Consider the following 26,765-nt stretch of genomic DNA (forward strand, 5'->3'; position numbering starts at 1 on the left):
AAACCAAATAATGCAGAAATATTAAGAAAAAACAAACATTTAACGTATTGTTTTCCTTTATAAATTTTTTCTAAGGTATAGAAAACCGGAAATTTTGCCACAAGACTGAAGAATCTCATATCTGTAAGGCTTTGAGAAAAATAATAATAGGTCGGGTACCCCCGCCCACCGTCAATTTCATATGTATAGAATATTTTTTCAAGTCAATGGTCAAGTTTTTTCAATTGGACATTAACTGTTATATTAAAAAAAGATTATTTTCAAAGTTTCAAGTATTTATGCAGCTGGTATCATGGTCAACAATAGTTTTGAAAATATGTTGAATATAGTAGTCACAAAATTAAGAAAAATCGGTTGAATTTTGTGATAAAAAAGCTAATGAGGTTTATCTATTGTCTGTCAATACATTGGTCATTTGCATTTACACCTGAAAAAAACAGTAAAAAAACATAATTTTTGTAACTGGGCGAGGCTACAGACTCATTTTGAAAACAGATGAAAAACATGTTTTTTTAAATTTCTATTTTTTAAGCTAAACTATTCCTTTTTTGGTTCATTCTTTTTGCATTATTTAAGATGATAAAACAATAGAAACATACAAAAATATTGATTATTACTCAATATTAAACAGAAATATAAGCAATACTCCTTAAGTGGGCGGGGCTACGCGACTCTCCCTTACTTAACATTATAATAATAATAAAATATAAAAACTTACATAGCAACCAGCACCAGACCATATTCTCAAATCGTAATTATAAAAGTAACATCCAGAAGTATAAATCCTCACAGAATAATTGGTAGAAAAGTCCCGAACAGCTTCACCATGAGTGAAATTAACAGAGCTGTCAAATGTCATTTCATCGGGTATGGAATTGTTTTGAGCTGTGCTATTGGCCTCAATTATACCAAGATAAAAGAAACCGGTTCTGTTTTGAATAACTTCATTATTTAAGAAGAGATCATAGGTTCCTAATGAAGAAAAAATAGAATTAGTTTTGATAATGTTACTTTTAAATAGAACAATTATAATTGAAATAGCTTTTAAATTATATTTTAGAACTAACCCTTTGAAGCGGAATTTTTATTAAACATATATTTCATACTTTTTTCATTATTTTGTATTGATGCAGGTCAAAATAAATAAGCAATATTAAATTTAGCATTTTAATAATTTATGGTTATGAAGTACAGCATGAAACACTGGTGACTTTTACTGTGTTAAAGGTAAAATCTTCTAAGCACAACTCACTTTCAAACTATAATTTTCCAAATTTGCACTTAGTCAGATCTTAGACAAAAATTTATTCATCTTTTAAATTTCTTTAATATACAAAAATAATTATTGATAAGTTTTTTAATACGAATTTAAAAAAAATTTTAAACAACTTCTTTTGGATTTTAATATTTTAGAACAATTATAATTCCGATAACCTAACAGAACTATTAGATTGTTTTTTATAACTGAAAATGCCAAAATATATTTGCACTTTAGCCTCAGAAAAAAATATATAAAAGGGTCACCAGTGTCCAGTTTGCATCAAAGGGTTAAGAATAAACTAGAAGAAATACAATGGAAAAGAATATCATATTGTTGCAGTGGTCAGAAATACCATGCTACAAGTAATATGTATTCGTTACTTTATTTATAGTTTATAGTGTAAAGTGCTATCTTTTAAAGCATTAGTATGAGCAATCTGATACGGGGAAAAAGAGGGGAAAAAACGGTAGTAGTTTGAAGCTATTTTTGGCAACTACTTTTCTAAATTATGATAGTTTAGTAAAGAAACAAGCTTTAAACACAACTAATTTTTGGAATCTGATTGATGCGAATCCTACATAAGTACATCAGCAGTCACAATGAAAAAGTTCGCAGGGACCAGCATTTTAGAATAAGAATTATTTATACCTTTATTTTCAATAGCAGGCTTATGAAAACCTAAAGCACACTTATGTTTTCTGATATCTATTAGTGGAAACAAAGGTATAATGACTAGCTATTATGTAAAATGACTAGTATTTAATCTAGTCATTAATAGATAATAAATCACTTTAATCACACCATATCCATGCTATGTTTTTTACATGCTATTTAAATGTTTACTCATGACCGAAATAAAAAGAATATTGGGTATGGAATTTCATTGGAGAAAAACATATTTTGCTCTGTGTTTCCTGTCAATAACAGCAAAAAAATTGAAGGTTGAAAGAAAAAAAACGTAAAAGATGGTTTAGAATAAATTGGCTCTCATAAACATGACGAGATCTTTCATATTAATTTGCTAAGTTTATAAAATAAACAATTTATTATTTATATAAACATAAATTGATAATATAATATTTGCTATTCTAAAATGGATGTGTCAGAGGCTCTTCAATAACTGAACCTTTTGAGTTTATTTGATTAAGGTTAATTGAAGGTCTTAATTTAATTGTGGGCAATTTCTACCTTTATTCAGTTTCCCAAACAGAACATTAAGTTTAAATTAATATATAGTATATTCTATCATGTCTGATTTAATTGGTGTCATTGTTTAGTAGCAGAAATAAGCTGGGGTTGTACTAGTTTTAAGGTAAGATAGGGAGAGAATTATTTTATATTTATGAAAATAAGTAAAGGTTTCAAAATATTTATTTATTGCCAGACAGTTCAATGAATGATTGAGGTAAATGCTTAAATTAATTAATAATAATTCATTTGGTAAAATTTGAGTTGTTTCAATTTCAATAAAAAGCAATTTACATCAATTTTGAATAAGCTTAAAGTCTAATCTAAAAAAAATTTAAGCCTAAAATTTTTTTTAAAAAATATTATTTAAAAATAGAGGCATTAACTGTGAATTATACTTGACAAATTATAATTAATTTAACTTGAATAACAAATTTACATAAAGCTTCTAAAATACTAAAAAAACTTTCTTCGAAAAATTTTTAATGAAAACTTCATTTGAAAATAAATCAATTTTTTAAGTTTCGTAGCACATAAATATTTGTCTCAGCCAATGAATATTAACCTTTGAATTAGCTTCAATGAACATTAGGCAGATATTACAGGACAAAATCACTTAATCCCATCTAAAAACTGAAATATGCACTTACCATTCTCTTCTCTAACATTAGCCATATTAATCATCAAATCATAAGAATGTAACACTGGCTTCACTCTGTGCTTTACAAAAATAAGAAGATCCACTTCAGGGTCAGATGGAGTAATTTCAACATTAACAGCTGAATCAGCTTTCTCAACAATGAATTGATGATAGACCATTTCTTCATTCCACTTGATTTGCGCGTAAACAAAATTTGGTTCAGGAAGTGCCTGCATATATATAAAATAACTTGAAATACAAAAAAAAAAGAGATAATGTAATCAAACACTTTATTTCATAAAACAAATTTGAGAAATAATATATTATGATTACAAACTAAATTAGCATGAAAAATCACATTATCAACTCTTAATTTTTGATGTTAAAAATGTGTCATTCAATTAGCTATTTCTCAAAATGACAGTTGTCTTCCAAAAACAAGCATTTTAGGTCGGTTATTTTCCAATTGTGTTATTTAAAATTAAATAGAAAAATTAAAAACATTTTAAAAAAAATTTATAGCTACAATTCATAGGATAAAAACAAAAATATTTCTATGAATACTAAAAAAATATAAATAAATAAAATGTTAATTGAGTTGTTGTTAATTGAGATGAAATTAAAATAAAAGATACACATTTAAAAAGAAATGCTAGTAAATGGTTACACTCTAAACATATCAAAGTCACAAACATTTTGTTAATAAAAAAGGTATCCAATTTTTTTTTAAAAATATATATATAATTAAGTACATTTAAGGCTTACATAAAAATCATCTAAAAGTTCAAACAGTTGTTACAGTATCAAATAGGTAGAATTTGTGCTACATAGACTAAAGTGAAAAACAATCTGAATAAAGCACAGATTAAGTACAGAAGTAGACATGCTATAATTTTGGTTCTCTAAACAAGTACCTTTCTCAATGCCTAAACAATAAAAATTTTGGCGTTTAGACACTGAGGTGGTTCTTGGTGATACCGAGGAAAGTTCTTGTCTAGAGAAACAAAACTATAATATGTCACTTCTGTACTTGATGTGTTTCACTTTAGTTGTAACAGTAGTTTAATAATTTTTGTTTAAGGGGAATACGAAATATTCCTTTCACTGTTTCAAATTGCTTATAAAAATGCTTGTTACTGTTCAGTTAGTGAGACTATTTAGAAATGATATATAAAATTCTAAAAATTTATTTCAAAAACCATGGTGCGTAGCCAAATTATTCAACAAAAAATAAGCACCTTTTAAGCATTTTTCAAGCACCCAAAAAATATTTTCAAGCACTTTAAAAAATATCATATTTAGGCAGGGTTGGACAGTTTTTGAAAATTGACGGTTTTATCTTGTTTCAACCATCATGTCAAAAAAAAAAAAATTCTGGCATTGTTTTAGACAATTGTTAAAAATCATGAAGTTTTGAATCATATAAAACGAATGGCGTTTTCATACTCTGCAGACTGACAATATGCGGAAATAGATTAGGGTTGAATGAATTGTGAAAACATTGTATAGAACAATGTGAACTGTTTTTTTCCTTTTTTTTTGCATAATTCGTAGCGAAAATCAACATTGTAAGGGAAAAATCTCATCTTGAAAAATGGAAAATTAAGCACTTTTTAAAAACACCCAATGAAAAAAGCACCTTTAAGGGCTTTTAAAAAAGGAAAATAAGCACCTTTAAGCGATTTTTAAAACCGCTATGCACTATGAAAAACATATGAAATGATACATTTATCTGAAAAACCGTGATATTTCATTATGTAATGTAGATAAAGCTATTTAAAAAAAGATACATACAATTAAACTTTACATAATAACAAACTTTCATACCGGTTCTGCTCCTTCTTTCTTGCTTCCTCTGGGAACTTTTATTGTAAACCAGCCACTACTATTATCGATATGCATCATATCTAAATTTTCGTCAAGCATTATCAGCTGCATAGTTTTTGTGTCATTTGACAAAAGATCAACACTATCACCATAAGAATCCAGAATTGCAGGCCAAGATACAGCCTAAAAAAATTAAATTATAAAAAATAAATAACGATAATAAATTATTATTATGGAAAAAATCAGTAAAAATTAAATTATATAAGAGATAGACTAAATAACTAAGAATTCAGCTTTGATTTTTTAAAATTTTTTACATAAAATATCCTTGTTTTATTTATAAACCTTAATAATGACATATGAGGGATATTTAATAACAACAAATATATATTTTATCTATGCATAGATAGTGATAATCGGTCTTGGCAGGCAATCAAAATTTTAGAGATTTCTCTATCAATTGAAAATTAATCAACTATATTTTGTATATAATAGCCTACATAAATATAACTTGAACTTATTTTATGTCCTTATTAAAATTTTATATTTTTGTAGCCGCCATTATTTGCAAAACAATATTCTTTTTTAAGAATATGCTCAGTGCACAAAAAGGAATTAAATTACTATATCTAAAGGGATTATGTAAACAGGTAAACATTCATTGTAAATGGTTGAAGAGACAAGTTAATTAACCTGTGGGGATGCCAGTCAATGGTATACTAAGTTGGCTGCTAGAAAAAGAATCTGAAACCACAGCACTATTTGCCAACTCACCTGTAATTTGCATTGATATTTAGATTCACTGCTTGCAAGGATTACTTGCAGCTCTAGCCAAAATGCTATTAGATTTTTTTTTATAATAGAGTGAAACCTTTGCAAGTTGACCACTTGCAAGGGAGAAACTTTAGTGGTCAAGTATGAAGAAAATGCTTAATTTTTTTTTTTTTTTTTAGATGGCCACTCAAATCGGGTTTCAAATTTCCCTGATTTTTCCAGGTTTTCCAGTTAAAAATTCTAAAATTTCCAGGTCAATATGCTTTTCTTCCCTCATAAAGTTTAGGATTGGTACAAGAAAGGTGTTAATATTATAAAGTATTTTATTTAAAATATTATTTTTTTAATGTTATTTTATCATCTTCGACTCATGGGATAGAGTGCTAGCCAGGTCATCTTATGGGAATGAGGTGACCTGGAAAGGTTCTCAATCCTTTAAGAAACCATGGACAAACAGGGTTATAATGAACCAAATTTTGATGCAAGCGAAGCATTGCTAAGTTGATGGTATTTCAACTGTTTGGCAATAAACTTTCGTCTAAAAGTGGGTATAACAGTTGGTAAAATAATTTTAATTTGGAAAATTAGTAATTTAAATTAGCAAAATTAAGAAAAATCAAAAAAAAAATTCCAGCTTTTCTTTAAAAAATCCCTGATTCTTCCAGGTTTCTGTCCAAATTTCCCTGATTTTTCCAGGTTTTTTCCAGTATAAAAAAATTCCCTGATAATTCCAGGTTTTCCAGGTGGGTGGCCACCCTGAACATGTTATCCTTATATAAATATACCATGTTATTTATATTGTTTTTTTCAATTATATATTTTTCATGTATTACAAAGTAAAATAATGATAAATATAAGTTATTTTAACCTTATTACAGTTGCAGAATGAATTATAATTTTTTAAATATAAATTTAATATTAAACTCATAAGTTTAAAAAAAAAGTAGATATGTTAATTTTGCTAGGTGTGTATAAGTTATATTTTATAAATATTTTTTTTCAGATGTATAAAGACTTGAATGCATATGTTATAAGGAAACTTGCGATATTGATTGTCTTATCTTATAATTTATTTTGTTATGTTTGCAAAGATGTGTTACAAAAGCCCTAATAAGTATCTCATATGGTTAACTCATAAAAAACATTAACGTAGCTTTTAATACTATTTTAGAAAAATTTTAATATGTAACACAACAGTATAGAAAATTTTCTTAAAATGTTTTTTTCCTGTTCAACTTATGAAGGGTTAAGGATAGTAAAGTCAACCCTGCTTAAAGGAAATGCAATGGAATACCATTGGTTCCAGCCAACTCTATTCCATTAAACAGGTTATTCAATTAAAAGGGAGTGCATTACTCAGTTTTAAATGCTACATTTTAACTAAATTATTCTTTTTAATGGTATCTAATGCATAGTATAATGTTCCGATTAAATAAACTCAATTTTATGATCAATAAACAATTAAGAATAAAGTGGTCAGTGTTAGTATCAATAAATATAAATGTCATTTAAAGTTATTTAAGGCTAAATTTATTAGGATTATGTCATTTAAAGTTATTAAAGGGACAGATTTTGATTCTTGACCCACAACATTTGGGGGGTTGGTACAATTCGGAAAATAAGACCTTAAAAGCTTAGACGGGAGTGCAGCTGAAAATTTAGGCATCTTAATGGTAATTTTACTTTTCTCACATTAAAAAGTTCCAAAAGAGTCATATTTTTAAATTTTTATTTCTCAAAAACTATTTGACCGATTCTGTTCCCTATTAGATTTTTTGATTTAAAATTACAAAATCTAGCCTTATAATTATTCTTGAATTTACAAAATTTTTAAGCATTATTTAAATAAATAAACAAAAAATCTTCATTGTTTCTTTTTTACACGGAATTATCTGTGAATATACAATGTTTAGAGCAATGAACAAAATTAATTTGGTTATTTTTAATAATTCCAGAGATATGGTGAAATACCAGGGCTCAAAGAAAGTCAGAAATTTTATCCGTCCCCGAGGACGGCTNGTGCAGATGAAAATTTAGGCATCTTAATGGTAATTTTATTTTTCTCACATTAAAAAGTTCCAAAAGAGTCATATTTTTAAATTTTTATTTCTCAAAAACTATTTGACAGATTCTGTTCCCCATTAGATTTTTTGATTTAAAATTACAAAATCTAACCTTATAATTATTCTTGAATTTACAAAATTTTTAAGCATTATTTAAATAAATAACCAAAAAATCTTCATTGTTTTTTTTTACACGGAATTATCTGTGAATATACAATGTTTAGAGAAATGAACAAAAATAATTTGGTTATTTTTAATAATTCCAGAGATATGGTGAAATATCAGGGCTCGAAGAAAGTCAGAAATTTTACCCGTCCCCGAGGACGGCTTGTCCAACAATGCACCCGTCCTCCTTTGAAACTAACCCGTAGCTTCTAAATAAATAAAAATATCATTTTCTCTTATTTATTACAAACATTTATATAGATTGCACAATGAATTAGTAGTTACTAGAATTACAAATACTAGGTTACTAATAGTAAAACCTAGTATTTCTTTTATGAAATAATTTATTTCTTTTATGAAATAATTTAAATGACAAAGGTCAAGTTATCTGGAATGTCAATTTATCCGAAGGTACTTCGTTTTTTAAATGAAACAAATATGACGTTAGCCAGTTCCACAATCAAGTCAATGATTTACAGAGGTTTCTGCACAGAAATATGAAAGGGGTTTTCCATTTAGGTGGATGTTCATAATTGCGTTTAACACTTCTTGTTTAAGACCAGTATGTAATATGTTTTTTTGTAAGCTCATTGCTGAAAAGCCTCTTTCAACCACTGCAGTACTCCCAGACAGAGAAAACATCAATTGCAAAGAGCGCAGTATGATGCTGTATTTCTAGATTAGAGGGTCATCTTAGAAGTGAGGCGCTAGACTCTTGTAAGATAACAAAAATTGAAAATGTATCACGAATATTAACGGGAAAATGGCCGCCCGCGCGGACGGCGGATTCGAGAAATTTGTTGTCCGCAGGGAATTTTTGACCGCCGAGAACGGGCGGATGGGTGGTTTTTCGAGTCCTGTGAAATATGTAAAAATAGAAATTAATATTAAGTATCCAAGCTTTTGACCACCAAACTTTTGGAACCACAGTTACAGATTACAGCAATCCCCATTTTTGAGGATCAAGAATACAAATCTTGTGAAAAAAAATAAAGGCATGTTTACTCCGAAAAAGTATGTTTTTTTTTTTCATTTTGGTAACTTAATATCATCTGCACATATTAAATAGTATATTTAAGTCTAGCCTATGAAACCATTAAAATCACATCATAGTATAGAATAGTCTGATCATTAGATCAGAAATTATTACAGAGCTCTTTTTTTTCACAGTGCACTTCATATTTTCATAGCTTACCATTACACCTAGAGTCTCATTACCCCAGCAACCTATTTCAGAGAGAATATCACAAACTTCAGGGAAAACATATACGGCATCACCATGTTGAATAGCACGATTGCTCAAAGTACCACCTTTAAACCTAAAAAAAAGTATCTCAAAATTTTTATAAAATTAAAACAAAACAAAAAATTAAACATTTTTAACATAAATCAGAAAAGAAAAAGTGACGAAATAATGCACAACGAAACGACCGCTAAGTACCATAAGTCTCACTGAAAATAATTTACAAGAAACGTTAAATCCCAACGAAATAAAGTGCACAGCTATCACAAAATAACGCTCTGCAGTTAGACGAAATCAAAATCGTCTTCATCAGCACGGTGACAGCGTTAGCATAGGCAAGGATCCTCACATGTTAAATCATTATATCGGAAACCGCAACCGTTGTCTTTCATGGTGGCTTAAATTAGATTTCTGATGCATCGCCTAAAACGAAAGTCACTATCAGAGGCTTAAATCAGATTTATGATGCATCGCCTAAAACGAAAGTCATATCGGCCTGCCGATATATGCATTAAATCGATATTTTGCGATGCATTGATGTATAGCCAAGTCCTAATCCTGAGACCAATAGTCAAATTAATATCTTATTTCAAAGAGATTGATTGATGTATTATAGGTAAGTTCTAAAAGTATGACATACTCTAGATACCAAAAAAATTTATAGAAGTCAAGACATCATAGAATAAACAGCACCATCAAAAAATTTAAGTATTGACAGCTGCATAAAGAATTAGTCTACTTTTAAATTAAAAAACTACAAATGCACAGTAATAAATATACTTAAACCAAGACTCAAATTAATATATATTATTTCAAAGAGATTAAGTGATTTAAATTTACAATTGAGGGACTATAGGTAGATGTTTCAACTCTAGTCTTCAGCACAGGAAGTGTTATCTCTAAACATTCGAGCTTCATTTAGGTTCAGTAAATATGCATAGTTGAAAAAAATATATATATTTATTTACTTGTAAGTTTTGAATTCATACCCAGTATTTCTTTACAAAACTGCTTTTTTTAAAAAGTTTGAAACTATGAAAAGTTTTTAAAAAATCTTCGATAATGCTTTCATTTGGATGTTTGAAGTTTACGTTAATTGCAATGTCATTAATTAGGTAACTGTGATTTTTTTTAAAATTTCTACATCTAACTAGTTATAAATTGAATTTAGCATTTTATAAAAAGTCCTTGAAGGAAAAGATATTTATTGTTCCAGGTGTATAATTGAGTATTAATACCTGAATTTCAAATTAAACAAAATTTTGTTTAGTATATATCTGAGAGGAGTGAAAAAATAAGTAACTCTATCAAAAGCAAAGCACCAGAAAACTTATATTTTTTAACAAACATTATGCACAAATTAAAGATAATTTCATCACTCACATTGATATAGTAAGACCAAGCCCACTTGGAGCCATAAATTCCATAGGTTTTTCTCCAACAATTATATTTTTTAACATAGTCAAAACTAAGCGTATAGTAAGATCAACAATGGTTCGTATGTGGCCTTCAGACTAAAATAAAGAAATTATTAACATTTAATGAAAGGAATTACATCGAATCGTAAAAATATCATTAGAGGAAAGAATAAAACAGTTTGATTAATATTTTCCAGCTATATGTTAAAACTATATTTTGTTGAATCACTCAGTGGTATTTTCATGCTAAGTATATTGGTATTTATAGGGCAAAATAAAGAAATTTTTCCACTAGTCAGTTTTTAGTTGTAACATTTTTGACAATGAACACTTTTTAAAATATGTGGTCACTTTTCAAAAATTAAAAGCTTTTAAATTATTAAGAAAATTGTTGACATAATAATGTAACATACTTCTACTGAAGCATTTCTCAAAACATGGTAATGCAATGTTCATTTCTATATTGAAGAAATATTTTAAAAAATAAGGATGAAATAAAATAATTTTCAGAACATTAAAAAATATTCCAAATTCTATATTTTTTAAAAAATAATAATAATAAAATGAACAACAAAAATAGTGTCAATTGAGTGGCAACTGACAGACAATTTTTAAATCATCATTTGTTATATTTAGCCACCCTGTGGCAACTTTGCCTAATATTGGTATTTACATAATATTAGGATCAAGTGTGCTCATGTAATTGATTTTGATCATATCAAAAATTACCAAATAAAAAACATTTTTCACTGATTACACTAAAACAATTTATTAAAATTACATTAATAAGTAATGGCTTAACAAAAAGTAAAATTTATAGTTTTAAGGTATTTAAAAGACATTTTAATCAAATATAACATTTAATATAACATTTAAATAGCATATTTAAGAGATTAATTAATAAAGTATAGTAATTAGATCAAATTTAACAAAAACAATTTTTTATCTAAATATAAAATCATTTAAGCAGATTACTTTAATCAGCTAATATATTTAAAAGAAGAAATCCACAAATTATATGTGAAGGAAAAATTTTACTACTAATTTTCAAAATTTTAAAAAATTAAGTTACAATACATATTTAGATACCAAACAAACTACTTTATCCTGTGTGGTCTTTTGAAAAGAGAAAGACGAATATACAAAAGAACTGCAGGGATAAATTTAAAATAAAGACTTTTTTTTCTAAAATAATAGATGTCTATTTTTATGCAATAAACAATATCACCAAATGAGGCAGCATATTTTATTTTAAATTCATATGTATATGTAGCAAAACTTAATAGCATAATTTTGAAATTAATAATTTTGAATATTAAAATTGTGGGTATTTAAAAAAGAAGCATGATTATGAAGCAAAAGAATTATGCATAAATGTACAATGTACTTAAATATTGATGTAAGACAAATATTTAAAATAAATCATATAAATAAACTTATCTTCTTACTTGTGATTTTTCATGCTTAATAACTGCTTTGTTTAAAGCTTCTTCTAAAGGAATAGTTCCATCAAAGAAACTATCTAAAAGAAGAAAGATATGTATATAAATTTTAGTTACTAACAAAATTTTTTTCCAGAAATTTTTTACTATATATATAAGATTATTCAAAACAAAAAAGTGATTTAATCACTTTTTGTAATATTATTCAGTATGCCTTAATACATTTTAAACTCAAAAACATAAGCAGTTTTTAATTTAATAGAATGCTTTAAAAAACCTAATCAATAAAATATTTTCCAAAATGTAACTTGTATTTTTATTAACAAAAATGTGTCACAACAGAAAATGATATGCATGTAAAACATTATTCAATTTAAGTTCTGCTTTAAAAAAAATGCATACTTTGTTTCTGGAACCTGTTTTGGATTTAAAAAAAAAAGAAAATTTGATGAAATAAAATATTTTTATTATTTGTATCACATACACTTATTCCTAATTATTTTAAATATTGCATTTCCTTCATTTCCTACTTTTCAGCTTTATACTATATTGGATTATTTATGGAAAATAATCTAACATAGAAAGTATTATTTGCGATTATTTAATACTTAAAATTTTTAAATTTTGCAATGTTAGGGTTCATAAGAAAACCTTGTTTCACATATTTCATTTAAAAAAAAAAATAAAGATTATTTATATTCTTAGTTTAATTCAATTAGATTTCAACTACTATTTTAAAAATAACTGAAGCACATTCTATACTAAGTCTTTGCCGATTAAAAATAAATTATCATGATAATTTAAAGTTCACAATAATCTTAGCCTATCGTTATAGTATAAAAATACAATTGTTTAGTCATATGTCAGTTAATATTGAAATCTTAAACTTTAAAATAGTTTAAAAAATTTTTTTGATTTGATATGTTTTTAAAAGTATTTTTTAGTAACCGAAAAATTGTTTATAAAAAATATTAATGCAAAAAAGTTACAAAAGAAAAAACACACAGTAAAAACGTATGTACTAAAAACGTGCTATCACAAAACTTTGCTTGTTTGGGGAGAGAAAAAAAGTAAAAAATTAGATTTTAGTGTACTATTTTTCACATTTCCTTATTATTTTCATTTATTTAAGTGAGCATAACCATTTCCCCATTAATTTTCACAAAATTCAAGCATCAGCAGTAGCAATCAGTCAAGGTATTTAAAATATTTCCAAACAAAATTTTTCATTTATTCAAGCATGTAGAGCCTCCATTAACTTTCACGAAAATTAACAACAAGTTTTAAGCTATGTTCAAAAGCTTATTAAGCAATAAGTTTTTGGGAGGGTTGTTGGATATTTTATATGATATACTTTCCAAATTATTATATAATAAAATGCATTACAAAATATATAGCATTTTATCTTTACCAAATGGAATTGCATCATATAATATTGCATAGCAAAAATTCTACTAAGAAAAAAAAAAGAAAGTTAAAATTAAAAATTGAATCTAATATTTAAAATAGAAAGGTCTGAATCTAATAGTGTAACTTTGTATAAATCTAACAGGTTTTATCCAATAAATATATTGTAGATTTTCAGGATAACAAAATTAAAAATGGGCTTTTAAGAATATAAATTTATGCCTTTTATTTTCTTTACTGTAAACCTATTTCAATATATTTAAAGATTATAAAAATTAGTTCCATAAATACCTTTTTCTTCTTCTCCTTTCCCATCTTCATAAAGAGGGATTTCAACATCATATTCAAAATCCAAAGCTTTTTGTCTGTCAGTAGGCAACACAACACAAGAAATCAATTGTTCAGTCATTCTCTGTAATACGCAAATAAAAAGGAAAAAAATTAAAAACTTTCAAATCCATAAGAAAAAGACTTTATCTGTTTCTGATAGGCAGTTATAAAGATAAATAAAGATTTCATCTGTTTCTGATAGGCAGTTATAAAGATAAATAATGAAATTGATTTTAATGCACCAAAATCAGTACTAAATGCAATTATGCAATGCAGGCTTGGCAAGCAGGTATTATAAAAAAAGGCTTGCCACTAAAATTTTAATCTTTCTCATTAAAATGTTAATTAAAATTATGGTTTTACAGCTTGATATATAATATAATATAATATTAGCACTAATCAATGACATTATTACGAACCAAATCGCACTTACAAACATTAAATTCCCAAGAAATTAATGCAAAAAATACATTTTTTAGGGCAACTGACTAATTAACTTTATGTCAGTAGATAAAAAACAATTTTACCTAATGGCGCAACGAAAGTTGCCTGAGGTTGAAATGAAAATACTAAGCAAAAATTAAATATTGAATTGAAAAATAAAATCTGGAGAAAAAAAACTATGATTTTAAATAATTAATTATCCTCACAGTTCAGTAAGTAACTAAATTAGGTCAGTAATGACAACAGGCATTCTAAAGAGATGGTAGGACTATTGGTAAAAAATTGTTAAAACTTAGATAGTTGCTATGCATGGTAGAAAAACTTAAATTAAATGTTGAGTATCACCCAAGTATGAAACAGAAACACCTTTTTTTTAATAACAATAACAACAGTAGAATATTCTTTATTTTCAAAAATAAGGTTAACTTGTCAGAAATTTTCCAAGCAACAAAGTTTGAAGAACTTAGAGGAAGAATGATCTATGTAGATTATCTAATGATCTATGTAGATTTTAATGATCATTTGCTTGTTTTCATGGACGATTTTTAATGTTTTTCATCAAATATAATCATGTTTGAAAAGATAAAATAAATACTAGCACATTTAGGCTCATATTCATAGAATAAAATTGTATACATTTTTGGGCAATAAGAGGCAGAAAAAGTTACTTAATTACAAATTAACATTCATTTTCAATGCGACTTAGCTTTGAAAAAATTAAATTTCTTACTAAGGCAGTGTGTCTCAAACGCAAACTTATGTGAACCAAAAACAAATTGTATGTTGAAGCTGTTTAAGGGTTATTTGTTCTTGTCTTTTTTTAATTATTGATTCGTAAAAAACATGAATTCTTCCTTAATGTATGGAAGCTGCTGTTTCAAGATTTTCATTTTCACAATTTTTTCTCTCCCTGCGTCTTAACATTTCATGCCAAGCAAGCAATTTTGTAAGGTTTTTCATTGACAGGGTTGGCAAGTTTTTTACACATGACGATCAAAAACCCCTCTGTCAAAAACCCATAGTTTTGGTAAAACTGTATTTTTATTTGAGTTTAACTGCTTATAATTTGAAATTAATTCATTTTTGGGCAATAAAATTAGAAAAAAGGTTGTTAAAAGATATTTAAGAACAGATTCTTGCATTTTCCCAAACAACAAAAAATAGCAGTAATTCTTGACTTAGAGTTTGTTAGTAGTTACAAGTTTTGTCTAGCTCATTTCTAATATTTAAGGAATGCCAAATTTTAAATTCTTCTTTTTAGTTCTTGAATTTATTAATAGTTCCAAGCTTTTTTGTTTGTTTGTTTATTTCTAACAATTAAGAAGTGCAAAATTTTGAATCCGTTGCAAATCAAGCAATAATGATAAAAGTAAGTATCACTATTTTCAATAAGTATATTACAATATTTCTGTATGAATGTATATCTGTCTATAAGAATGCATGTATATAGTTGCAAAATCAATAGCAATCATTTACAACATTCATTTATAAAGGCAATTATGTGAAAATAATATATTGTCCGCTATATGCCCCAAATTAAAGAAAACAGTAGGTTTTTGACGGTTTTTGCTGGTAAAAACCGTGTTTTTACCACTGTTATGTCAAAAACCAGTTTTTGACGGCAAAAACCCAACCCTGTTTATTGACTGTTTGTCGCCAAGTCACTTAGCCAGATCTTTCACTGAGTATCTTCGGAATGAATAGATTTAGCAATATCATGTATGTAATTTATTTAAATAAAGTTAAAATAAGAACTTTTCCCCGAGAAATCTCAATATTTTTAAAAATGTCACTTAGCTTGTTCTTTTATTCTTATTTATTCAGGCAAAGTATGCTTTTAAGCCTGATTTCATAACTGAAAATATCATCTGAATTAACTAAATAGCATATTTGAGTACCTGGTACCTGAAAATCTGATGATTAGATTTTTAACGTTATTTGAGATGTTTCATTTATTTTTTGGACACTGAATACAAATCATATATGTGCAGAGTCAAGAATGATTTTTGAATTAAGTCTTTTAATATTTAAAATTATTTAAAGGGTAAAATATAAAATATGGTTAGATTTATTGATTAAATAACAAATTAAATGATGGCAGAGCAGAAATAAGCTGGATAAAAAAAATTTGTTTAGCAAAAGACTTATACATACCGACACTATTCCACCCATAGTTCCTACTGCATACATACAAAAATCTAAAAGTTGCTGAGGCGCTTCCACTTGCATATTATTTGCCAAAGAGACTGTTTTATTTAATAACATAATTATAGCTTCCTGAAATTAAAACAGGCACTAAATGACTTCATGAGGATTTTAAGATAAAATTAGAAAGCATTTACATACAGTGCATTATAATGATAGGACAAAAATTTCTCAAGCTAACAAAAAAAATATTACTGAGCGGAATTTCAGAAATTTTAATTAAACTTTTTTCAGATTGTTAAAGTGCTAAATTTCAAGGTATTCTGAAACCACTAAAACATCCTCCATTAGAAAAAAGATATGATATTGTAGTTCGAACATAGAAAAGAGCTATGTGTTTGCTAATCATTAGGACAATAATTCAGTTCATAGCATGTGCTTGGATTACATTCATTTCCTTTATTCTTAAATGCTTCATTTTCCGAATTTCAAAATCAAATTCCTAATTTTCAAAATTAAATTCCAAATTTGTTTTACATTTTATTTTGAACAGTTAAATTTTTTAAATGATCCAGTAAAGTATCAATATTTTACTATTAAGAATAACTTATTTACACACCATGCTAGAAAGATTCCCCACAATTATTATAGAAAATGTTCCATTTGCTTTTTTTAAAAATTTAAACTAGAAAAAGGGAGAATTTAAAAATGATGGGGTTGGAAAATTGAAACACTGAAAGCAAACTTCACCTCAATATGAGTTTCAAACAAGTTTTTTTCATGAGCAAACATCATTTATACAGTAGCTATGCCACTAATATAATATGGTTGTGTCAATCATTTTTTCCCAAGTAATTTAAATGTTTTGAGGAATAACTTAGTCATTCAATTATCCTAAAAATTATAAGCATAACTGAAAACAACATCTAAATATCAGAGTAAAGATTTATTTAAGTTTTGCAAAATGTCAAGATTTATGTACTTAACCCTATTTTTAACAAATTGAAACTTTAATTGTGAGATAAAGTTAAAACGCAGTACATTAGCTTATAATACAACTTAATTTCATAACAGATAACTAGACATATTATCATCAAACCTGACAAAACTTCAGACTTTTCACAAACATTCATATACTGAAAATCTATGCTTTAACATTTTATGTCCATTATAACATTTAAATAAGTTAAAGATACACAGATATATAAAAGGTTTGATAAGAATGTTATAATGTTTTTAAGTGCCATCAAAATTTTAAAAACATTTCATTATCACTTTAAATAGCTTTTAACAGCTAAAACTGTCATGTTTGCAAATTTCTTTAACTTTTTATTCAAGTGCACACAAAAGGCTTGTGATGATAATATTTTATAATGTATTAATAAACTCTGGTTGGTAAAATGTTGTTTCAAAAATCATTCAGAAAAATCTGATATTCAATTAATATTGTCTTAAGCTATGACTACAATAAATACTAAAAAAGGCAATTTTTATATGAATTACATACTATACTTGATGAGTACAACATCAAATACAATATAAAAATTTATTTAGCTAACAATACTTTTAATTTAAAAAAATCATACTAGCAATGATATAGTAAAAGATATTCAAAGCTTTACAATAATTTATAAAATTTCGAAGATTCTCAGATAAATTTAACGAAGAATCACTCACCATTCCTTCATTATCAATGCCAGCTCCTTCACCAGCAATTGCAGTCAGAGCACTTCCAATTTGCTCTAAATGTCCCAATGTATCAGTATTCATTACACTTCCTACAGATCGAACCATTTTAAGACGTGTTTGAGCTTTCATTTCAGCTTCTTTGTCCAGTAAACCAGGATCAGCTGTAAAAATCAAAATGCGTTGTACAAATTGAATGATAGTAATTTTCTGAACACTAAAAAATTAATACTGGCCCATAATATTAAGAACCTATTTCAATTCGAATAAAAAAGGGGAGAAGAAACAAACCAAATCCAGCATGGCAAGATAGCCAAGAATATTCCATAAATCTGTTGGCTGTCATAAGTAACATCACAAACAAGCTCTATTTATGCTATTAGATTAAAAAAAGCAATATTTAGGAAAGAATTGTTCAACCAAATGTATATATATATATATGTATATATATATATTTGGTCACCCACTCTTCCACCCATTTGTGGAAGAGTCAGGTGATTTAAAAAGAATCAATGAATTATAAGACACTTTAATGTGGTACATGAAGTTGTAGTATGACATCATTTCTAGATTTTTAAGTTCTCGATAGCAACAATAACGACAGGTACAGCTGGCAAAAAATGACAATAACATATTTCCTTACTTGTAGTAACCTCCTCATATGTGCTGTTCTCATCAAGAGGAAGTCGCACGCTCATCAGTGATGATAATGCTTGAGAGACTTGGTTCATCCGAGCTTGATCACCCGAGGCTTCTACTTGTTCGAGTTGTCTGTTATTCATAAAATTATCATAGTCTTGTTTAAATGGTGGTTCCAACTAACAAGAAAAAATGAGGTGAAATTTTTTTTAAACTCTTAACTGTCATACACCATAACGGAAAGTAAAATAACTATAAATTTAATTGATTATTTAAATAGTACAGGTGTTAAAATAATAGGCCATTGGCAAGTCTAGGGCTCATTCCGTAGAAAATCCTAAACAGAACTGGCCCACATGCTCACTGAACCAACATGCAATTTAGATTTGAAGTAACAAAAGCAGCCAAAAGCATAGTATAGCCCAATTTCCTAACCATGCTACCTGTCCACCCTATCATGTGTGAACATTTATTTGTAATCATAGTGATTACCTTCCAAAATTTTTTTAGAAAAATCAAAAATAAACCTGCTTTAAATTGCAAACATTAATAAAATCTGGAATTTAAGACTATCATTTTGAAGAAGAAAAAACTTCCATTTTGCAATTTCCTAATTTTACTTAAAAACAAGGAGAATGTTCCAAAATAATTAAAAATATGCTTTTGTAATATTTAAACAGCTTCTATGCTAAAATTTATTTTACTGCACTTTTATTATTTTTATTATTTATCTTAGCAGCATTTTATAAGCACAAAAAAAAATAATAAATAAGCATGCACAGTCAATATATGGAAAGAAAACAGTTAGATTAAAAAGTTAGCTAACAGTCAGAATTATTTACACGCTATCAGAGATATAAAATCCACTTTAAGGAATCAATATTTAAAAAATAGATGCTTAGTAAAAACAATATATCCATTGCAATGCTAATATATATTAACCCAAAAGCAAATATTTTTTTGACAAAAAAAGAAAATAAACTAAAAACTTAAAAGTATGTGGAAAACAATAGCAAACTCTTAATTCAAATATCAATACTTACAAAAAAAAGATAATACAACTACTAATAAAAACTGTATCAGTTAGAAATAATTATAATCCAAACATCAAACATTTAAGTTCTGACCTTCACTAAATATAGAAAATATGCTTCATCACAATTTTATTCTGTTAACCATTAAAAACAAACAAATTTTAAAAATTATGAATAAAGCTAAAAAAAAAATTTAAAAAAACATAAAGAGAACACACAAACAGTTAGCTTCAGCAGTATAATTCTTATTTCTTCAGTGTCACAATACAGAAATGCAAAAGAAAATTTCCAAAATAGCAACCACAAGGAAAAACAAGGTTTGATTAAAGGGATCTTATTTTTTTAGTAATTTGTTTCCATTTTTCCTCATTATCTACGTATTTTTCCTCTTTTAATCTGTGTAAGGACACAGAAGTTTCTCCATTATAAAATAGAAATAGTATGCATAGTATGACTATGGACGTCGTATCAACAATTTTTTCCTCACACAGTTAAGCTTGTTTCATATACATCTCAAAATTAACACTTTCTTTAGTTGGATTCTAAAAATTAGATCAAGCAAAGGTGAAAAGATTTACCATCATTGTAGTAATATTGATTCGTGCTAAGGCTCCTTCTTTATCTTTTATATCCACACCCAATTCAAAGAGACCGTAAGGCAATACGAGTTGAGCTTCAGGGTCAGGACCAGCACTCAAATAAATAAGTGCAGCCGTGTCATTGTGAATGGCTAGAAACAGAAATAAACATTTCAACTTAATAATGGTACAAGCTAAATATAAAAGCATAGCTGTAATAATATGACTAATAAAATCTATCATCTATTGGCTATCAGAACTGTTATTATCTAAGAAGACTTTAAGCTTGATGTGTTGGCCTGCTTAATTTTAAACCAAAATGTAGCACTAATTTTAAACCAAAACGTAGCACAAGTTTTAAACCAAAACGTAGCACAAGTTTTAAACCAAAACATAGCACTAGTTTTAAAAAATAGCTATTCTAAAAATATTTAAATATCTAAAACATATGTCTCTGTAATTGCAAGAAAAATAATATAAAAATATTTAGTAAATAAACTTAACGTTAAATTGGAAAGAACATGAAAAATTTAACTTTTTCATAGTTCATAATTTTTATGTAATTTGAATGAATTAAAAATAATTATAATTGGAAACTAATCCTAGCAAAACTTCAGTACCTTAGTATATATTTCAATGTTTTATATTATTGCAAGCCTTAATTAATTGCCACCTTTTCCTTATTGAAGATTTGAATTTTGAAATCTAACAGCACATAAACTCTCATTTAAATGGTGGCTAAAACTGGATAAAGGATTCAATGATATAAGAGCTAGACTGACCAGACTGTCTGCAAACTTAAATTGTATTACATACTGGAAGTAAATAAATTAAATCCTGCTTTACTCTAAGTTTAATGCAACTAAGGCATTAACTAAAAACAAGATTGGAGGTCAAAAAGATTGCAAGTCTTTTGATATGCTTATAACATTTGTACAAACATTACAGTATTAATATTATTTAGTGATTTCTGAAAGAATTTTTTTTCCTCATAAAATTAATATTAGCAACAAAAATGCTAAACAAAAGATAGATTTTAATCCTTATGTAATTTAAATTATTACAAAAGAAAAATGAACATTATAACACAATAAATAGCATATAATGTAATTAATACTTACTCCAAAATGCAAAATATTCAATCTCTTTCCCTTCAGGATCTTGCCAACCAAGACAGCTGACAGAGAAAACATCAATCAGCGCTCTTCCAACTTCTGGCACAATAGTGCAATTCCCTCCTTCAGGTGGTTGATTTATGTGGAGGAAAAGATCTGATTCTCCTCTTAATCCATACTCATTTTCTGCTATCAGTTTGGCGATAAAATCACCATAAGTTGGATAATATTCCTTGAAAAAGTCTTCACTTAAAGCCATCTTTTTCTCAGTTGCACCTAAAAAAATATTATTTATCCTTAATTTTTAATACAACTAATTTACTTAACATTAAACAGTATATGATTGAAATTTTCATCCACCATTCAAAATAGCAGTTTTATATTACTCCAAATTCTAATGAGACAAATATATATTAAAAAAAACCATTGAAAATAGTTTTATATTACTTCAGATCTCAGTTAGGCAAATATACAAGAAAAATAAAAACATAAGGACAAAATCCAGTTATACACTAAGCATTTCTTTTAATACATTATTCAGTATTTGCTTTATCAAGCATAAGGAGACGTGGTGACCAAAAAATAATTAGTTTCTCGAAGTAAGATAAGTATGGGCATCCTAGAAGAGATTCAAGAGGTGTTGAATTCTTGTCAAAGTTCTAACTATGAGTTCACAAATTGTAGTTATATCATATCTACAGTAAATTCAATCGNTTACTAGTATATGTTTCAATGTCTCAAATTATTGCAACCCTTAATTTATTGCCACCTTAACTTTATTGCATATTTGAATTTTGAAATCTAACAGCACACAAACTCTGTTTAAATGGTGGCGAAAACTGTATAAAGCATTCAATGATATAAAAGCTGGACTCACCAGACTGCCTACAAACTTAAATTGTATTATGTACTGGAAGTAAATAAATTAAATTCTGCTTTACAAAAGTTTAAAGTAAAAATTTAAAAAATTCAGAAGAAATAAAACCTGTCACTTGTTTGTGCGTGTTTACCTGAAAAAGTTAATTTTCTGTGAAGCAGTAATAGAGTTTGGAAAATAATAGAATAAATCTCTTTTGTAAATTATAAAATATTAATTGAAGAATTAACTAATTAGAATATAAATAATCTTGTCAACTGGGTTTCATTCCTTACGTTAATAATTATGCTCATGGATAAAATAAATAAAAAAAACAGAGATACTATGTTTTAAAAATATTTTAAAAGTGTTTCATTACAAATCCTTAAAAAAAAGAGAACTAAAAACAAGGTAGAAAATCTTTGTTAGAGAACATAATCTTTGTTCCAAATCTTTGTTAGAGAATGTAACAAAGATTTGGAATATCAATGAGAGAAAGATTGCAAGTCTCTTGATATGCTTGTAACATTTATACAAACTCGATAAAAACATTTCTATTATGCTAATTATATAAACCAAAAATTCATTATAAAACCATTGTAGCTCAATCCAGTTAAGTAATAATAAAAAAACTGTATTAAGTTAAATAAAGAAAAACCAACAAAAAAAATGCAGCATGACAAAAAAAATGTATAGAAAAATAGATTTATATTATTTAGTGATTTCTTAAAGAATTTAGTTTTTTTCCCTCATAAAATTAATATTAACAGCAAAAATGCTAAACACAAGTTAGATTTTAATCGTTATGTAATTTAAAATATTAAATGAACATAACACAATCAATAACATATAATGTTATCAATACTTACTCCAAAATGCAAAATATTCAATCTCTTTTCCTTCAGGATCTTGCCAACCAAGACAGCTGACAGAAAAAACATCAATCAGCGCTCTTCCAACTTCTGGCACAATTGTGCAATTCCCTCCTTCGGGTGGTTGATTAATGTGGAGGAAAAGATCTGATTCTCCTCTTAATCCATACTCATTTTCTGCTATCAGTTTGGCAATAAAATCACCATAAGTTGGATAATATTCCTTGAAAAAGTCTTCACTTAAAGCCATCTTTTTCTCAGTTGCACCTAAAAAAATATTATTTATCCTTAATTTTTAATACTAATTTAGTTAACATTAAACAGTATATGATTGAAATTTTCACCCACCATTCAAAATAGTTTTATATTACTCCAAATTCTAATGAGACAAATATACATAAAAAAAAACACCATTCAAAATAGTTTTATATTACTTTAAATTTCAATTAGGCAAATATACAAGAAAAATAAAAACATGAGTACAAAATCCAGTTATACACTAAACATTTCTTTTAATACATTATTCAGTATTTGCTTTATCAAGCATAAGGAGATGCGGTGACCAAAAAATAATTAGTTTTTTGAAGTAAGATAAATAATTAGTTTTTTGAAGTAAGATAAATACGGGAATCCGAGAAGAGACTAAAGAGGTGTTGAATTTTTGTCAAAGTTTTAACTATGAGTTCACAAAGTGTAGTTATATCACATCTACAGTAAGTTCAATCGCACTGCTAGTTCTTTTACAATGTTTAAAAGCTATTTTTATAAACCACATTCAAATTATTTAATAAAATGCTCCCAAGATCTCATGCTTTTTTTAAAAATGAATATTAGTACAATAGATCATTAGTACAATATTGTACAACAAAAGCAACAATATGAATTTGATTCAAGAATAAATTACATATTAATCACAGCATAAAACATCGTTTTATACATGTAATTACTATTTGAAGACTAATATCATTCTATTGGTAATGTATTAAAATTGGATAATCATTGCTAAACCATATAATGTAAATTGTTCTTTTTATAAATTAAGTCTTTCGTCAATAATAAATAGCAAATTTAAGTCAAGGAAAGTTTGAAAGACCATGGAAATGACTCAGCCTACCAACAAGAAACTCTCCGGCCTCAGCGAGATATGTTTCATTGCCTTCTGCATCAACTCCAAACACTTGCCATTCATAAAGCAATTCAGTATCACAGCCGTCTTTGCACAATCCAATCAGACCCACTCTAACAGGGTTTATACGCTGGCCAATTGGATCATTAGGGTAGCATAATTTTTCAGTTTGGCACCTATGAAAGATATTACACACTTTCAGAAGCAAAATAAGGTCACAAAATGATCAAAACATTATAAAATAGCTGAAGACAAAAACAAATAAACGACTAAATAACTTTCTTTTTTTAATTTTTAAACTAAATTAATACAGTCAAACTTGTTTATAATGAGATAGAAAGGGCAGAAGTAATTTCTGTATTTAGTCTAGAAGATCCTTTAACTACAGTCGACTATAATAAGCAAATACAGTCCCTGAATAAATTAGACAATATATTATTTTAACTAGACCAAATTATTAGACGCACTGTTGTTGTTTTTTTAATAATTACATGTTTTGTAAGAGTTTATATACAATACTTTCATATTTAAACATACAGGTAATGGGTTTTTACTCAGGAGCCTTTTTATATACCTACTTCCTATTTGTATTTATTTTTAATGTATTGCATTACAATGTTAACCAATTGATGCACAAACGTAAACAAGTGCTATTCGGCTTTAGCCGCGTAAAAACAATAAAGCTGTATAATATCACCTGATAATTAAGATTTTACACAGAATCTTATAGTGCATCTTATAATTTGGCTAGGGACTGTACATGAGCAATGGAAGGAATAAAAGATAAAATCAATTCAATGGTCTGCTTACAAAGTTTAGATCAGGCTCACTTTTAGTCATTAAATCAGGGTTCATAATAAACAAGTTTGCCTGTGTGTAGTAAATTATCTAAACATAGTGGAAAGCCCTATATCCGGAATCGTTGAGACTTTGAAAAGTCAAACATTTAGATTTTTTCGAATACTATGTTTTTAAGGTAGACAACTATCATAATATGCTTTATGCGATAAAAAAAAATTACAAACTGACGACAATTAACGTTAATTTTATACAACTTTCAAACAGAACATTCTCTTTCAGGTTCAAATAATTAATAAAATAATCAAGTTCAAATAATTATTAGTTCAAATAATTACTCTTTCTTTTTCTTAAATACAATCACTTTTTTTCTTTTTTCAAATTTGTGAGCGGTAATAATAGTGCAATTTAAATAGGGATCCACTTTCAGTAAAATGGGACACAGAAATGCTGTAATCCTGTGTCCTAAGGACCAGTTGCTTTCAAAGTCTAACAAAATCCCTGAGTTAATTAACTGCAAATTAACATATCCAATATGTAAAAATAAAAATTGTTGATAAGAGAAATTTCTTACTCGACACTAATCACAGGAGGTATGTGCTCTAAAAGTACTATTTGTAAGCCACCCCAACTAGGGTCTCTATCTGACATCTCTATCTTCAATATAATTTCATAAGTGACATTAGACCGTCGAAATACTGTTGTATTCCAATTGACATAGCCTTCAGTTACATTAATCATGCCTAAAAATAGAAAATAAGTGTTGAATAATGTATATCATGCTATAGGTAATATTATATGCTTAAAATGCACTTGAATTCCATGAACAATATTTATCTTAAGTACATAAAAGTGTAAAAACAAAATAATATAAATAAACAGTAGCACAGTCAGAAAGATTTTCTGAGTGTTACTCTGTTTTGAGTTTATATTTAGGGTTGGATTTTAATAGCTATAAACTTTCAATGCACATCAAATATAGAACAATAGCTGTACATATACTATATAAAAATAAATATACATATATAATGTGCGCAATAATTTATTAAATAGAAAACTGTTCGATAACACCCATTAATTAATAGGTAGAGAAAGGGCTTGCATGAAAAATATTTATAAATTTGTTTTAAAAAAAAGTTTATTATTTTCTCGTTACTATATTGCTAATTAAACCCTCAGTAGTTGATATTAATACACTATTCTTACACACTGGCTAGTTTTTAATACCTGTGCAAAGAAATAAATATGCATTTTTAAAGCCTCAAAACATTATGGATTCAAGATTGGGAATTTTTTGAGGATTTTTGCGACATTTTAAGGATAAGAGACTATTTTTTTCATGGATTTTCCAAGATTTTCTAGATTCTTATGATGAAGATTTTAAACATTAGAATTTTTTAAGGATCTGCATAGGGTAAACAGGAATTTTGATGGTAAGAAGCAGAAGGGAGCATCCAGCAAAGGTGATCCATCAAATGTGACAGCTCAACCATAGGAGAATGGTTATTTGAATTATGCTTCAGCTTAAGTTTTTTCACTTATATCTCCTTCTTGTGTGAATGTTTTATAACACTAATAAATTAAATATTTTTTTTAAATTCTTTGTGGGTGTAACTAGAAACACACTGATCATCTTTTTCTAAAATCTTTCCTATACAGCAGTTGATTAATCTCCTCAGGTAGATCATAGAACATTAGTCATGATTGATGCTGT

General features: G+C 27.2%; 1 protein-coding gene across 2 annotated transcripts in view; it reads right to left on the bottom strand.

Annotated features, from left to right (window-relative positions):
• Window positions 1-26,765, bottom strand: part of LOC107436602 (polycystin-1) — a 94,102-nt gene that overhangs the window by 19,459 nt on the left and 47,878 nt on the right. For both annotated transcript variants that reach the window (XM_043040586.2, XM_043040587.2), the window contains 14 exons: window positions 25,626-25,794; window positions 24,242-24,429; window positions 23,125-23,394; window positions 20,285-20,436; window positions 18,677-18,851; window positions 18,025-18,197; window positions 16,357-16,479; window positions 13,720-13,840; window positions 12,028-12,101; window positions 10,545-10,675; window positions 9,114-9,237; window positions 4,917-5,099; window positions 3,100-3,319; window positions 719-972 (listed from right to left, as the gene is read on the bottom strand). In XM_043040586.2, coding sequence (XP_042896520.1) covers window positions 719-972; window positions 3,100-3,319; window positions 4,917-5,099; window positions 9,114-9,237; window positions 10,545-10,675; window positions 12,028-12,101; window positions 13,720-13,840; window positions 16,357-16,479; window positions 18,025-18,197; window positions 18,677-18,851; window positions 20,285-20,436; window positions 23,125-23,394; window positions 24,242-24,429; window positions 25,626-25,794 — 2,357 coding nt within the window. The remainder of the gene's footprint in view (window positions 1-718; window positions 973-3,099; window positions 3,320-4,916; window positions 5,100-9,113; window positions 9,238-10,544; window positions 10,676-12,027; window positions 12,102-13,719; window positions 13,841-16,356; window positions 16,480-18,024; window positions 18,198-18,676; window positions 18,852-20,284; window positions 20,437-23,124; window positions 23,395-24,241; window positions 24,430-25,625; window positions 25,795-26,765) is intronic.

The sequence above is a fragment of the Parasteatoda tepidariorum genome, chromosome 9 (genome assembly GCF_043381705.1).
Source record: "Parasteatoda tepidariorum isolate YZ-2023 chromosome 9, CAS_Ptep_4.0, whole genome shotgun sequence".
Lineage (NCBI taxonomy): Eukaryota > Metazoa > Arthropoda > Arachnida > Araneae > Theridiidae > Parasteatoda > Parasteatoda tepidariorum.